The sequence below is a fragment of the Plectrocnemia conspersa genome, unplaced genomic scaffold (assembly GCF_051122295.1).
Source record: "Plectrocnemia conspersa isolate PC_06_02 unplaced genomic scaffold, ASM5112229v1 ptg000001l, whole genome shotgun sequence".
NCBI classification, from domain to species: domain Eukaryota; kingdom Metazoa; phylum Arthropoda; class Insecta; order Trichoptera; family Polycentropodidae; genus Plectrocnemia; species Plectrocnemia conspersa.
The window spans coordinates 7654611-7672517 of record NW_028277165.1 but is presented as its reverse complement, the minus strand read 5'-3'; the positions used below and the strand labels follow the sequence as shown (position 1 = coordinate 7672517).

General features: G+C 30.3%; 1 protein-coding gene across 1 annotated transcript in view; it reads left to right on the top strand.

Moving 5' to 3' along the window:
- The window catches only part of spz3 (Spaetzle domain-containing protein 3), a 53841-nt gene that overhangs the window by 26495 nt on the left and 9439 nt on the right, over nucleotides 1-17907 (top strand). The window contains exon 3 of the mRNA XM_088192882.1: nucleotides 568-698. Coding sequence (XP_088049008.1) covers nucleotides 568-698 — 131 coding nt within the window. The remainder of the gene's footprint in view (nucleotides 1-567; nucleotides 699-17907) is intronic.

Genomic DNA, 17907 nt, shown 5'->3' with positions numbered 1-17907 from the left:
ATTATTATAAAACCGGCCCAGCTGCAGTGACAATAAATTATATTACTCATAATAATTTAGATGTCACCGATTTTCAGTGTGGTATTCATTATATCTGATTGACTTACTCAGTTAGTACAGATTTACCCCGTTGTAACGCATTGGGCTTATACCTGTTAGGTTATAACGGAAGATTTATTTAAAAATAAAAATAAAATTAAATATAAAAGCCGAGAATATTTTGCAGACGTTGTTTATATGAAAAGAGAATTTTCACATACTCTTAAAAATGATTCTGAGATCTTTGTGGAAGTTTTTCTAGCTAAAATATTACTACAGAAGTCGTAGAAAATACATCAGTGTATAAATAAAATACATGTGTATTAGAATGAATATTAAATAGGTAATTTTTATAAAAACGTCTCGGCAATATATATAATCATAATTGACATAATGTGTAATAAATATTATGTCAATTATGTCAATTATTTTATGAACTGATTCAAAAAATGGGGGTAGTTTTACGTCCGTTCAAATCTACTTTTTTATATATAAATAAATCGAAACTAATGATTAATGTAATTTTAGGTGGAAACGGTGGTAATCGTCAGGCAGCTACCCCCATTCAAGGACCAATATTTCTGAAAAATGGCAGTGTACCAGTCGTGCCCTTGTACTCTTATCCAGTACTAAGCAATGGTACATTCATTCAAATACCGGTGAGTGAAAAAAAAATACTTCAAGGGCTTATAAATTTATTTATATTAATGAAAATGTTTCACAAAATCAAATTGTGTGTCATAGTCAAAGTTAACCGCCGTAGTTAATTTATGTATCCTCTTGTGCTATTGCAAAGTTCGTCCACGTTTTTACTTTTTCAAATCGACGACATTTTAGAGAACGGAGGACGATGACGACACTTTGTATTGAATTTCTTCGAAATTTCATGACTCGTTCGCGATTGCGACAATGAATCGTATAATATCGTGTTTCCATGCACAAACAAACTATACAGATAATATAATATAATGGAATTCATAAGCGATCAATTAAAATTTAAATGCGGCAAGCGTATTACATTTTTTTTGTCGTATGATCACAAATTTACGCAAATTACGAAATTTTTACTGGTTTTTAAAGACCTTGTTAGTTGCGCGCTTGTCTGTTTGAAAAATACGACTAGAATTGTGATAAGTTAATAATGATTTAACTGAGCAATCAGCCAAAAATAACTAAATAAATTTATAAAAGTCGAAAATAAATTGCAATATTTCTATATTGCTACGAAAACGTCTATATTTGTTTTTATAATTTACAGTAAGTTAGCAAAATATGCTAAATTTTAAATTACAAATTAAGTATAAAATTATTTAAAAATATGGTTTAAAGTAATTTTAATAAATGTTTTATTACATTTTCAACTTACATTTACTATCTGGATAATTTTAGAAAAAAATTTTGCGCATTTTTATGAATGGCAAATGATTAATGATAGTAGAACGCATAGGTTCTAATTCATGTTTATGTTAAGCATGTTACTATAGTTATACATTTTTCGGGTCCCGGTGTTATTATTTTACATATTGTGTTGAATACTGTAAATCCGGTGAAGTTTCTTTAATGGATCTTATGTTTTCATTAACCTCAGCGACTCTTTTAAGCTTATCGCAAAATGTTTGGAAAACGATTTTTAATTATTCTTTTGCTAACTTTAGTTTCCAGGATTTTAAATTAACTTTAGTTGTTATAATTTTCAGGTGAGCAGAAATTTGATTATGCTCCTAAAACAAAGGTGGCATTTTGTTGATTAGAATCTATTGAAACTAATAATATTATATAATGTATGAAACACGATGTCCGATTTAGATCTTTTCTATCTTATTTATTTTTATCGTATCATGATTTTAATTTTAAATTTATTTTTTATGACTTATTAAGATAGCATTTTAAAAATATATTTAACTATGATAAATAAATTTATGATGTAATTGCTTAAAAATAGTTTTAGGATTTATCTGGTATGATATTTAACACAATAGATTTGTCTTAAATCCACTAAATATGTTCATAACATTAAGCTTAAATGTTTTTAACGATAATGTAAGACTGATATTTATTAATCAGTCAGTCAACCATTTAAGATATCCAGATCGGTTAAATACCGACTTATTGCTAAATTATTATTGGGATAAAATACCCAAATTAAATTTACAGTTAGTTAAAACACGGTGTGTTATTATATAAAGACCTTAATTAATAATATGATCAATATCGTAATCGAGTAATCGCTGATATTTTATTCCAAGAAGAGATTTAATATAATGAAGATAACGATTGAATATTTGGGAATATTACTAGCAATCAAAAATGAGCTGATTAAGTTAAATTGTAGAATAACTAATTCGTTAAAATCGTTCAAATATTATTCGTGACATCAAAGTATTGATCTTTTTGTAATATGAAATATTTATTCACAAATTTTGCAAGAATAATTGCAATATTAAATTTTTAAATTAAATAAAAATACATACAGCAAAAAAAATGTATAATGGAAGATTAGTAGCTAAAGTAATTTTGATTACATTGAATACTTTGTATTACAATTGTTTTTTCAAGAGCAACTAAATTTGTCTATTCTGAGAAATAAATATCAAACTGAGAAGTTGTCTACGACTATTCATTTTTTATTCAATTAAATGGATTTAAATCCATTTGGTACTTGATGATATACCTTAATTTTATTTAAATGTCACTTTTTGTTTACTAATAGTTTAATAGTCTTTAAACCATTTAATTATCTAACTAAATTCATATACATTTAACTTGTAAATGAGTTACAAGGCTATCTATATAGATCTATTCAGAAAGATACGATCTCGATTGTATTCAGTTCAATTATATATTTTTCCCTCCGTTCTGAACATCTGGAACTAAGCGCCTCACAAGACGAATATCATAATCGTTAACAGTTAACGATCGAAAGTGGCAAAGGTAATTCGCGTGCGTGTCTCGGTAGACAACAATAATTTGCCTCGTGCCTCTGGCCGATCGTGACCAGATTTGCCTTTTGCACAATCCCCCAACCCGTTTCGCTCCCGTTAATGCCTTCCCATTTTTAACAGATTCGATCCGTAAATTGGCTAGATTCCATAGTGTTAGCGAAAAAAAATGGTAGCAGATAAACAACGCCGTCTCACGATTGGCACGCGCGATATGACAAGATAACTGATAACTACCCGAGTGGACCGTTCTCTTTTACTCAAGGTCTCAACAGTCGCTGATAAGGCACCGATTAAATGTAATATTGACTTGTGAGAGTGACTTTACGCCGTTTCTGGTAGACAAGTTTGTGCAAAAAAATTGCGTCTGCAAAGATCGTAGTTAAAGGTCGCGTATTAGTCACTTGGAAGGCTCGAGTTCAATTCACAGACAGGAACTTGTGGGTGGATTGGAATGGGACTATAATCAGGCATCGATTGTACTCTCATTTTAATATTGAGTACGTGCATGAGCAATACATAATAGCATATACTTTGTACTTGAAAGTTTTATACTATATGTATTTTGTTATTAAAAATCTATAATTACTAGTGCATCGTAAGAAAACATATATGCATGTTTATCATGATATATTATATAGATATATACACTGATTTATTTTTGCTGTTTTCAGATTTTAATTAAAAAAGTTTTGAAAATTTTCTGCTAAATTAATATACTACATAATTAATGGTTTTTAGTTACAAAATTATTATTGTTATCAATATTTTATGTCTAAGATTTATACATTGGCATAGCCTAATTTTAGCATTTATAACAATTTGCTCAAAATATTAATCTCTAGTAATAAGCTTTACTTATAACAATATAGTTTGCTTTTTTGAGATAACATTTCATCAAACTGGGGCTCGAAATTTTTAACTTACTATCGTCAAAAGTTATTGTAAATTGCCATATTTTAATGCTGACATAAAATTGTCATTTTATCACCTTTAAAAAGTCTTTTCACACTACATAATCGTAATTGACAGACACATTTAGGGCACCCCGACAAAGCCGCGCAGGACAATCCCGCGCTGACTAAGCCGCGCCGTCATAGCCGCGCCGACGTAGCCGCGCAAAGTCAAAACAAAATTCATTTTATAACATGTTTTTTATTTATTAATAATTACAAATAGGGAGGCGTCTCGCTACCGCTCGCGCCGACTTTCACTGTAGAACCAAACAACCTAACCTTTTTTTAATGATATTGTATTGATTTATTTTCATTTCAGTATATTTTGTAACTGTCCAGCATCATCCAATCTATGACTAACTGTTCAAAAAGCGAATCACTAGTGATAGAGCTGTCCACAAAACAAAATAATTAGAATTAAGAAAATCATTTTCTTTCATTTTATTCATTTTTATAATTTTGATTTGCGCGGCAATGTCGGCGCGGCTTTATCGTCGCGGCAATGTCGGGGTTGTATTGCGCGGGATTGTCTTGCGCGGCTATGTCGGCGCGGGATTGGCCGGCGCGGCTTTGTCGGGTCCCCCACATTTAGACAATTTTACTTTATTTTTGTTTCTTTTTTGGAATTTGCTTTTTGCTCGTTATTTTTGTAGATTAACTACTTTTTTAATTGTGCGGTTAAATGGATTTTAGTAAATCAAAATTCACTCTGCACTTGCATTAGGATTTTAAAAAAGCTGCTACAGCTAGACCTTCAGAGTAAATATTTAATTTATTTTTATTTTATTAATATCATGAGAAATTTACGCCGGTTGTCATCGAAAAGCTTAATATTTGAGCGCTGTTTCTCGTTGTAGTTTTCATTATAATTCGGTAAGAAATTCCATAATATCTGCAACAAGAGAGTTAGTCTTTTATTTGAAAAAAATTTAATCGCCCCTCTGAGTTCAAAAAAATTGCAATAAAACCATCAAATTGCTGTATGTTATAACAAGTCAGGATATTCGTCTTCAATTTCTAATAAAGAAATTAGTGACAGAACTGGTTCAATAATATATGATAGATTGAGATATTTCCCACAAAGTTTTATGGTGAATAATAAGGCTCAATTGATCATATATTATTGAGCCAGTTTTGTCACTAATTTTTTTGTTTGAAATTGAAGATGAAGATTTTGACTTGCTATACCATACAGCAATAATTACAGAAATATGTCACAAAATGTTTTTTTTTTAAATACTGATTATTTTTTATGTTGCAATCTATTATTCAAATTTTAATGAATTTCTACACAAATTTCGATTTTTAAATCAATTATTAAAACACGCATTATCTTATTATTGTGGCAAAATGCAGTCGGTGTTACTTCAATTTATATATATACATTTTTAAAAATCCGAAGATTTTTATCAGTACTTTAAAGTGTACCGGAAGTATCTGGATTGTATTCTGTTCATATTATAAGTACTAGTTCTTGGTAAAAATAATATATATATTCAGTGATACTTCAAAATAATTATTCGATACACAGATGTAAAAATAATTTTCAATTTAATTATATTTAGACCTAATGAGTTGCTTAAAATATTATGCTAATAGTTTTTTATTTTATTTTTAGATTATTAAATGTAATACAATCAAAAGCTATGAAGTAATACATTCAATAAACTAAATAATTTAAACCAAGTGCATTATGATGATTATGATCATTAAATGAAAATATATCATAACTCGCAGAAAAACTAGTTTAATACCTAAACTCGATAGTATACTAAAAATGACCTTAATAAAGCTATTGTGCATCATATATCAAAAATTTAATCACGTTATAAGATTTTATAAACAATATATTACTCATTCTCGCGTAATTTGACCTTCGCGGACCTCGTACCAATTTCTTCTCTTACTAAAGTAACCTTTCGATGTAATCACTTTAATTATATCGTTCGATCTATACCATAGGATACGACTATAATAAATACAATCATTTTTTTAGAACGCTTTGTAGTGAATTTATTAAAGAGCATTTTCGATCCAATGCCAACCGTCAGTTTGGTCATGCAGAAAATGGCATTGGTCATGTTTGTTATTTCAATCAATTAAAAGATTTTATAATCAATTAGATAAGCAACTTGTTATCAATATTAATATTTATAGTTATATAAAAAAAATATGTTATATATTTTAATTATCAATAAAGTAAATATAGACGGTATCGTTTAAAGTGAATGTTTATTTTTTGATATGCGTTTTAGTGACAAGGACGCGTTTTATATTTGACAATATATAGATATTATGTTTCCGCTTTGTCTCAAATACATGAATGCATGAGATGTTAAATTTTTTAATTTATTAATGATCGTAGTTTTGAATTTATTACTAATATTAATTACGTAGTTATATATATATATATATTAATTATATATATATATATATATATATATATATATATATATATATATATATATATATATATATATATATATATATATATATATATATATATATATATATATATATATATATATATATATATATATATATATATATATATATATATATATATATATATATATATATATACAATATATATAAATGTATTCTATGTAAGAAATATAATCATGTATCTTTATGCATCTATAGTAATAATTCATATTTTTATATTAAATTTAGATAATCATGACTCAAAAGGTTACCCCAATGCGTCACGATAGTGAAAATACTAAGTATTATTATTAAACAAAAAATAATAAATAAACATGCAATTGCAAAAATTTCATTTTTGTATATTTCTTTAATAAATGTCTTTTATTCAAAAACCGCTTATTTTCTTTGCAATAGATAGGACTTTAACACTTAATAAAACTGGGACTAACACTTTTTATTTGTGTAATTGACAATATAAGCAAACATTTTTCTTAATTTTTTTATAAAAATGATCAAAAATCGTTAAAATATTTATCAATGGTTCCTAAGCCGATAATCTTATCGAAAATTGTATGGAAATTAAAAAAAAATTCAATTATTTTTAATTTCATATAAAATACTTTGACTAAATATATTTTAAATATTTTGCAATTCGCCATTACTAGAACTAAATAACATTTTACAGTAAATTAATTGATTTTTCGCACTAATTGGTTAATTAAACTAATAGTGGTAAAAATGAGAAAAATACGAATAGTTCATCTATTTTTTATTTAATATTTGAATAACTGAGAACCTTAGTGGCACCCTACAACTATTTTTTAAATTAAATACACTGGTGGTGTACATAATTTAAGTGGTATTTACAACTGTAGACCATCGGGAAAATGACAGTTAAGGGCAGGACATATGTTCAGTTGCACCTGTCGGAAATTATATTTTCACTAGTAAAAATGTATATTTTCACAGGTAATGCACATTCACTGTAACATATACAAGAGGAAGTATAGATTAAATTTGTGTTTTTATTTTCGAAATTCTAACCCTTTGGGGTGACTTCGCAGCCAGTTAGACGCAGGTGGAAACTAGTGAGAATTTTATTGGATTATATTACATATATTGAGATGGGCGAGTAACATTTTTTCCGAGCGGTGGTGGAGAAGCTGGCGCAGGGCGTGTGTGAGTGGAAGATCCTCAGGGTCTTGTAGGTGGCAATGACAGTGCTAATCAGTTCCTCTTGTTGTGACGATCGTGTTCGGGAGTCTCAGGTTATATTTTTTTTATGGAAGTAGGCTTGCTATAACCAATTGCCTTTCAGTGTAAAGAAATGTCACAAAATTTAATTTTCTAGGTCGTTAATGCCGGCAAAATATTCCCACCATCTCGGTGGATATATTCTAGACAGGGCTTCTTTTACTAAAGATTTAGGTGTGACTTTCGAAGAACGTTGGAAATTTAGCCAGCACATTGCAGAAACTCACAGAAAATCATTAAAAATGCTTGGTTTTATCTTAAAAAATGCGCGCTACTTTAGGAATACTTTAGTATTGCGCACTCTTTACGATGCTCTAGTCCGCAGCATACTAGAAACAAGCTCTATTCCAGGCGTAATGGGGCAATGTAATGAATTAAAGCTGGAAAAAGTACAGCGTAAATTCCTTCGATATGTATACTTGAAGGAATACGGGTATTCTCTGTTCTTGTTTCCCAGTGGTTTTATTATGGGAGCGCTGGCTTCGAAAATTTGGGAAATGTGGGCTTCAGATAGTTCTCGGTCGCGTCCACTGTTCTTGCCTGTAAAGTCTAGGACTGGAGCACTTGCCAACTCTTCTCTGGCAAAGGCCGTTCGTCTGCTCAATACTGTGCATAGAGATATTGACATTTTCTCGCGCACATATGAAGTTTTGGTTCAAATCGTGTGGGACAATGCACACCTGTTCAGGTGATTTGTGTATGTTCTTTATCTTGTGTATGTGTGTGTGTGTGAGCTCGTATATGAATTTGTATGTATTTTAAAATTGTAATATATTTTATACTTTTGGCAATCGTTACGCATTAGGTTTACTTGTTTTCACGATGGTCATAATTTTAATAAATTAATAAATAAATATCTTTGCGTCTGTCGGTGGGGGCGCGTCTGCTAGTCCTTCGAGTGTCTGCCGGAGTCTGAAAGGTCCTCCCTGGAGACCAGTATTATGTATTCAGGCCTCACAATTATGCAACGATCATCCAGACAATCGTTGCGCTCGCTTCTTAGAACAACGAATTAAGTATACGCCTTTAGAAAGTAACATTTGCTTGATGAACATCTCTGAGATCGAATTGTGTAACGGGAATGTTGTAGCTTTATAGTGCTATTTGTCTTGCGGTGATATATTGTTTCTCGTGACCGTTTCGTAACAAAAAATATTGATTCAATGCACCGGAGAATTCTTGTGTATTATTTATGAGGGAACCTTTTTTTAGTTGTAACCAGATATTTATGGTCATAGTAATTAAATAAGATCCACCACAATCGAGCGCCTTTGTGTGGTCCCCCACATTATTATAGTGTATAAAGGAGGTATCGACATTATTGCTTTGCTCAGCGGCTATATTACCCTGATTGCATCCCTTATTCTTGACGTAGCAGCTATGACGTCGGTGTTCAATAAACGTACCAGGTACGAGAGGTACAGGTAGTTAGAACAATTCATATGGAATGATCTCTTTTAGTTGTACGCCACTATATTTACTGTGTTTTAGTATGAAGGTATGTGTAGCACATGTATTGAGAAAGCTTGTTAAATCATAACTGTAAGATTTTATTTGCCATGGATCACTATCTTATGAATTATTACACGGAAGAGTTTTGTGCAACTTCGCACGCGGACAATAGTTAACTGTTGCGACAGTACTTTCGCACCGTCCAAAGGGACTTGTCGATCTAGAATCGATCTAGGCGTGCGAAACAAAGGTCGAGCCGGTGCACTCAGTGGGTAGGTGCCATTCGGAGAAATAATTGACCGAGTTTCTTTGTGATCCATATCTCATTCGGTGTTGGGCAACAGCAACTGCAGCCAGTATCATGCTTACGGTGCACTTGCTCACTTGACAAAAGCAAATCGCAATAAGCGGCTTGCACCAATTAATGACGAATTATTGCGTTATTGCGTTACGCCGCCTTTTGCATACGAACGAGATTATTTAGTGCACCTTGCACATTTTTTCACTTCTCTCTTTTATTATTTGCGCCGCGGCGTGCTTTCACCATTTTTACACGGCAATTCGCAATTAGGTGCGAAACGATGTCGCGTTGCGAAAACGAACGACAAGCATTAACAGCAACAACACACAACCGATCCGTAACAATGTGTGTTTGATCGTTATAAGTTGGCGATAACTATGCGACATAGACGATAATGTTACAAGAATTGTTACTCAGTCGAGTGATTGAGAAATTTGACTGAGAAAAACAGTTCAGAGATTTAATAAAAGTCGAAGTAATGGCTATGCTATTGGTTTATCGTAAAGATAACTTTATGCCATAAGTGTTTAAATTTGATTTCTAGCATAGCATGCGTAATTTATTTTCATCAAAGCGGGTTCTTAGATCACCAAAGCAAAGATAAAACCGCCGGCCGGTTAGAATAATAAAAAATTGCAAAAAAATGTCGACTATTAAAATACACTCGATATTCAGAGAAAGTATGCATATTTTCAAACATCTGGCACGAACACTGGCTTTTTTTATTACTTATACATAAAAGTAGTTTATATTTCTTATAAATTATTTAAATAAATTTCAATAGTATAATCTCAATAGTCCTTAATTTTTTTTTTCTTACAATCTTTTTTAACATTAATATTAATAAATAGTTAACTTGAATATAATTACAAGAAGCATTATATCACGAACTATTTTTTTTAATACCCGTGGTTACTATATATTTAAAATTATTATATAAGATTATGATTTTCCAATACACTTTTAGCTAATCTCATATAAATGTAAATAATTTGTAATATATGGACGAAATTATAATATCTCTAAGGTCTCTATGAACTAAACACGATCCCATTTGGTCATATTTCTTCCAATCGTGTCTACTTGGTCGCAAGAACTGTCATCGTGTCAAGTAGGGATTTATTTGTTTACGCCGGCTAATATCTCAATGCGCCAGATCGTTTCTCATTTTGTAACCAATACAGAAAGGTAACTATGGAATGTGTCAAATTCGAGTTACCTTATACTATTGAGTACATAAAATTTCCACCTATTTTGAAAAACCCTAGAAAATGGATAAACTCAAGGACACAATGTGATTACTTTATCAGTCAGATAATAAGTACATACAACACAACGATATGGAATGCAGTAGATAAGATCGTAAAAATATATTAATGAAATTTGTAGTGATAAGACTAGATGCCAATCCGATTCGCAATTATAATATTTTTTTAATGTTATATAATTCAAGTTTTTGAGCTACATAAAATAACTTAGTTCGTTAAAATAGAATAGTAACACTAATGAAATTTTTAATTGTGTATCTTCATTTATGATTAGGCAAAATATTTGCCATTTTTAATTATCAACAATGAAAATTATGAAAAATCCTCTACTAAATATATGATTAACTCAGGTAGTACATATTTACTTATTCATTACCGGTTTTGGATTAATAAAAATTGTGATCATTTTCAATTTTCAGATATTAGCATATCACTCTTAATCTATATTTAATACTTTTAATAAGTATTATTTCACGCTATAAATTAAAAAAAGTAATCCAAATACTATTATTAATATTATTTTGAAAAATTTTGTACTTACAGATTTTTGTAAAAGCACAAATTATTTTGAATAACTATATACACAATATTATTAAAAATATTAGCCACTAAGTTGGTTGTTAAGAGCAAGTTTTAAGTGTAACGGTTATCGGCCAACAAGCACGCGGTTGGAATCGGTATTATTAATTTTCCAACCGCCTAATACATGTTTAAACGACGCTCTTGATTTTTTTTCTGACTTAAATATATCTTTTCAGTAATTTTTTGCTAGTAACATGATTTTTAAGTCTACTCATTCTACTGTCACAAGTCTTAAAAAATTTACAAAAGAGGTGTTAAATCTATTTACATAGCTATTAATTTCACTAGCGCCTATTATTTAAATTATAATAACGCTAGTATAAATATGTATCTACCAGTGATTTCACTTAAGCAGTTGGTAAAATAATATTTATCATAGTAAAAATATAACTTCAATGAAAAATACACATTCACAGTGACATTACTTATACTATTATGTAGTTATTTACATACTTATCAAGCTTATCAATTTATCGATCTCTATTGTGTCTGTCAGAGCAAAATCAGATTGTCTTTTTCTATCTTTTTCGATGCAATAATAAGCATATGTTAATATTTGCATAGTACGGATTAATTGTAGTGTTGCTATGTAGTACAATATATAGAATAATTTCAATGATAATTATTTAGAGGTCATTCTTACTATTATTTCGAACAAATTAAAAGCAATATCAACTCGTTTTGAAAGCCTCGCCTAACTTGCTTAATAATAGGAAGAGAGAGAGCTTGAGACTAAATAATTGCGTTAATAATTGTTAATATTTCACATACCACCTATTAGTACATCCGTCCTGAGACTTTAATCGCTTGTAATCACCCATAAGTACTAGAAAAACTACAGTTTTGTGTGAAAAAGGATGCGCGATAGACAATGCGTTTTACCCTGCGTAAAAGGACTATTGTTATTTTTAGCATCTTGTTAACGATCGCCGATAGTGGTCAGCTGTAACTTTCATTTTTAAGGCGTAAACATATTCGTGTGTGTGCAAAAAGTGATGCCATTGAATCAGCAATATAAAAAAATATGACATTTGGTCACAGAGAGACAGACGGATAGACGGAGGGCCCATTAAAGTCGCAGCATAAGACACATGAGCAGATCGTCTAGCATTATTACGATAGATCATGGTTGACTATAATTCAATTCGATTCTCTGCGACTTTCAAGATCAGATATCTCTGATATCAGCAGTTAAATTTCTATACACATGCGATATTCTATATATATGCTTAATAAAACTGTTACCAGCTTTTCCGGCGTCTATTTTGGCTGTAAAGTCACATGCATTCGACATTAAAACACAAAAACAACGATTCTTATGCTCTGATAAAAACCCTAACCATAAAATATATATTATAAGGTAAAACTTTCGCTAGTAAGTCGCCTAGCATTTAAAGAGGTGACGATATATTATATTTAAAATTTATATTTAGTAACCAATGTTTTATTTTATAAGTATCAACTTCATTAGCAGCAAAATTATTACAAAAAAATATAAACATAAAATGGATTTTTCGCAAATAATTTCACTAGTTAAATTAAATTTTTCCATGTAGAAATATATATCCACTGGTAAAAATATATTCATGAGACACTAGTGAAAATATAACTTTACTGGTTATACACATGCACTGTAACATATATAATATTTTTTTCATGAGCAGGACGCATTAGCATGAAGCTGGCGGCCCTGTACGTATATTTACGAAATAAATAAATAAATAAAATCTCTGAACTCCCAGCCTTGACCCGCATAGCCCAATCTGAGTCTCAAGCTCGAGAAGGTCATTGTAGATCGTTTCAGATCATCACCAGCGGATACAAGTCGATTTCCAGGCTGTCTTCCGTCGAAACCAGCATCCGGTGGGTGAGGTAATTCACACAAAACTGGTTTTTGGGTCCACCTCACAGAAACGTCAGCAATCGCACGCGTTTCTTCTGTTTACATGCATAAATAAGAAGCACAGGTGATTTGGTCACACGGCCGTTCTCATCACTTTCACTTCCCACGGCGTTTGAAAGACCCCCACCGCCGAATCATCCTCCAATATCCACCACGAACTCAGATGTCTTGCGACAGCCCGGCCGGCCACGCCATGTCACAATGTTGATCCACTTGTGTTTAGCTATCGCATCGTGTCCATCTTTAAGAAGAGGATTTACTCTTAAATGCACCATATTAGGTCTAGAAACTGCACGTGCGTTTAGTTCAAATTACCTAATGTCATAGATAAAAATAAGTATTTTAACTATGTCGTAAGTTTATTTATTTAAGTCATTTAGAATATTATCTAATACTATTGTTATTGCATGCTGTACTTCAGACAATACTCGGGAACGCAAGCGCTGATTATTAGGTGCAGGCGCGTACGGTGAGATAATTTCCCTTTCGCTCGCTCGCGTGTTAAGTGACGAGAATGAGTGAAAGATAAGGGCGTAAGTTACATGCGTTCTGCACGTCCATTTCTTCCCACTCACTCTAATCACATGTAAATATTTTTTAAAATCTGAAGAATTTTGACATCACACAAAGCTTAGATAAAGTAGTAAAAAATATTTATTATTTAAAATTATATTCAAATTTATGTGTACCTTTTCTGTTTCACCATAAAATTATATTTATACATATTAGTCAATATTTTTTCCATTACGTAATATGTATTAACTTTGGTTATAGAATACTCCAAATATATTCCAATTTTTTTCACAAAGTTCACAATTTTTGTTAGTTCTCGGGCTTCTCATATCAAAAATTTCAAATGAGTTTTTGACTCAACATACTTAGAAATTAGACTTTGCCCGTTGAGATGTAAATGTACGCATTTATATGAGTAACAGAAAACGATGTGAAAAATCGGATCTAAAACTAACTACAGTAGACTCCCAATAACACGGAAAATTGGGAACGTGCTATTTGGGTGCGTGTAGTTAGGGGATTAGAAAATACTCTTACAATTTTTTGCAATACGTACGTACGAACTAGGCGCGTGTGGTGAAAAATCTTTCTTTTGGATCGCTCATACATAAAGTAACGAGATTTTCAATTCTTATATTATTATTGAGAAACTAGAAGATATTAATACTTCAGTACATGAAAATTCTTTTGATATTGTAGCAAAATCAAATAAAAGGTAAATGTAGTTTTATTTTAATAAATTAGTTTTAGTTTAAGGTAAAATAAAAATATCTGAATTTAAACAAAAAATAATTTGATGCTTGCTACTTTTTTGGTAAAAAGTTTAAGTTTGCTCTATTTGGCGAACTAATTTCATGGTAAAAAGCTGTTTTTTTGCTCTACATGGCGATAAAAACAAGATAAAGAAACAAATTGGATGCCATCTTCAGTTTTAGAATCTAGTAATACATAATCAAACTAAATTTTACCATAATAATAAAAATATTGTTTCATTGTACAAATATCAAATTCAATTTTGTATATTATTATTTATGGTTACAGTTTAGTGACGAAAAGAGGCGTTGGTATAGATTACAAAAGCATTTAAAAAAATGTGTTGTGAACCGGTTAATTGATGTGATGAATCTTAGATATGTTAATGTATATAAAGAAAAAGTACAGTAAAGATTTAAGATATGGCTTATGATTCCTTTCATTCAAATTATACTACTCAAACCGAAGCTTTATTTATTACAAGTGTAGGCCTTCACCTTTCGAACTATTAGCGTCAATTTTGCTAGAATGTTAGGCTTTAGCTTGAGCTATTATTTCATGTATTAGACATCTATCTTTGGAGTTACTGGATCGAAGCCACTGCTGGTCTTCCAGCATCACTATTCTAGACACGAAAAAGGAGCTAATGCGAGACCTTGACTTATAAAAATATTTTTTCTGACAGTGTCAGTTTTTTAACTCAGCTGGACCAGTCTACAATATATAAACAGGCGATCAATTTATTTGTAAAAAATGTGAGAGTATTGTATAACTCGTAGACTGTTTCTATGTGAAACATATCTTATTTATAGCATATCTGTTCTTCGATTCTTATTCTAAGATTATATAGTATTTTTTGTGATGTTCTCCTGGTTTAAGCTGAAAATGAATTAAAGAATTTCGAATTGTATTTGCGAAAATATTGCACTTTGAACTTATATTATGTCAATAAAATTTAGGAATATATTTTTTAGGCGTTTAACGTTTTTCTGTCGGTCTTTATTTAATGTTATTATGTATTTATACAATATTTATATAATTGTGTCATGCTTACATAATACGAATATGTATTTTAAACTAAAATTAATATATAATTAGTATTTGCTTTTGATCGATACAATAAATAAATATATACAATTTTTATCAATCATATCATTCATGATTTAATATTTAACGTACGAGTATAATTTAAGCAATGTCATTATGATTAATCACATTTATGATTAAAATAAGCGATGATGGTAGAAAGTGCGATTTCTGTAATCATTATCGCATTAAAAAATGATTGCAAATGTTCCATAAAATTTGTGCGTTTAGTATATATTATACATATGTATATAAATAAGTTAAGCGTTGCTCAATTGCGCTGTATATTAGCGTTATTTTTAAGTATAGATGGAAAATACAATGTGATATGATGGCACTTGAAACATAAATCACAGTAAAATTAATCTCTTACAGTTTTAGTAGTGAAGAGATAAAAAGTAAAGTGATGCATGTCTGCCACTACAGCAAAAGTATGAAGCGGCTATATAAAAAAACCAAAACAGTTTAAACTCCATGGCCAGTTGAAGCCATCAAGTAACGTTGAATGAAATAGTCTTAATAATGAATTTCTTAGCGCTGAAATAACTGTATCAAACTCATGGATATGTTATGTTCGGTTTGCTATCTAATTGGAAATTGCCTCCCCTTATCGATTTTAACATTAAATTATGCCTAGTTCTTTATTTCTCGATTCACAGAGCTCGTACGTCATCTTATGATATTTTTATTATTTTTTTTTATTTAATCAGTAAAATTTATGATCCATGTTGCTATATAATTATAGTTGTATAACCCTAATTATAAAACGATTTTAAATAAAAAATCTAGCAATGAACTAAAAATCAATCAATTGGAAATACTATTATCTTAATATTGACTATATTCAATGCCAGAATGAAAAATTATATTTTTTAGAATGTAAAAAAACTACTCTTGTTTGCAGCGTAACAATCAACCAAAGAAAAGAGATTTGAACTCGAGATCAGTAGGTGGGCGAATACATTCCTGTCGGACTGATATTTTTCTGATTGACTAGTATCATATAATACTAAAGGTCAAAGTCGACACCTAGCAGTCTTAAAAATTAAGGGCGTCGATCAAAAGCGTAGTTAGGTAGTTTTTAGATATAGCAAAAAGCTAGCCACCTCAAAGAATATCTAAAAAATAGTTTTAAATCTATCCCAAAAATATGCTTTAAAATATTATTTTAGTGAAATCATATTTTTACCGATAGATATATATTTTTATCAGTGAAAATATAATTTATCTGGCAGTGGCTAGGAAAATTATATAATTTCAACTTTTCCATTTTTACATACATTCAATGTATACATTTTACAGTGAATGTGTATTTTTCAGTAGTAAAGTACAAATACATTTTCATCAGTAGATATATATTTCTACTAGCGAAAATAGATTTTAACTGATGCGCTAGTGATTTATTAAAATGTCTATGTTACTCAATTTGACAGTTGCGAAACGTCCATTTGCTGTTCAAACCCAAACCTAACCTAATGAAAAATAATTATAGATTTACAACTTTCATTAGTTCAAGTCCAAACTAAGTCAACTCATCTCTCAGAGGGAAATAAATGGAAGAAGTACAGACAGACGTCGAATCTCACATATTGCTCCATAGTTTGCCTGCATTTCAATATAACACTATGTTTTAAAAATATGATAGCTATCCTTATATATATATATCTGGCTGATTAAAGTATATTTAAACCAAATTTTGGGCAATAGGAGAGCGCAAAAATAATTATCATTTCTCAGAAGGCAAAAATTCACGTCAAAAGCAATAAAATCGTATCGACGCTGTCACTGTTTCATGATGATCCCACGCGAATTTTAAACTAGGAACTCCTTGAATTTGGCCAGAAAAATGCATGTCATATAATAAAATACTATGAATTTTTATGGAATATAAATATTAAAAAAGCACCACACATACTTTAAATAAATCTCTGTTAGCTCGTATCTATTAATATTCATTCAAAAAATATATTACGACTTTTTTGTCATGGGGCCCAGAATAATTTTCCATGCCTCTAGAAAGTGACATTTGCTTGATGGACATCTTTCGAAGGTCGAATTGTGCAACGGGATAAATTGGCTAAACGGTGCATTTTGTCGTCCGGTGATATATTGTTTCCGCGACCGTTTCGCAACAAAGATTTTTTTTCTGCATCGGAGGGTATATGTGGATTTGGATTTGTGGTTCTCTTGTCATGTTCATCCTTATTATTGTCGTGGTTGCGGTAATTAAGTGCGCGAGTTTAAGGATTATATTATTAAAATATTTATTAAAAACAACATTTTAACTTAATTGCATACATTTATGATACCATAATATTAAATACCCTGCTAGTTCAAAAGCCGTCGTCTTATAATGCAAGGAGATACTATTCATTAGATATTATTATTTATTTAAATGAATTTTCATATATGTATATAAAAATATCCTTAAATA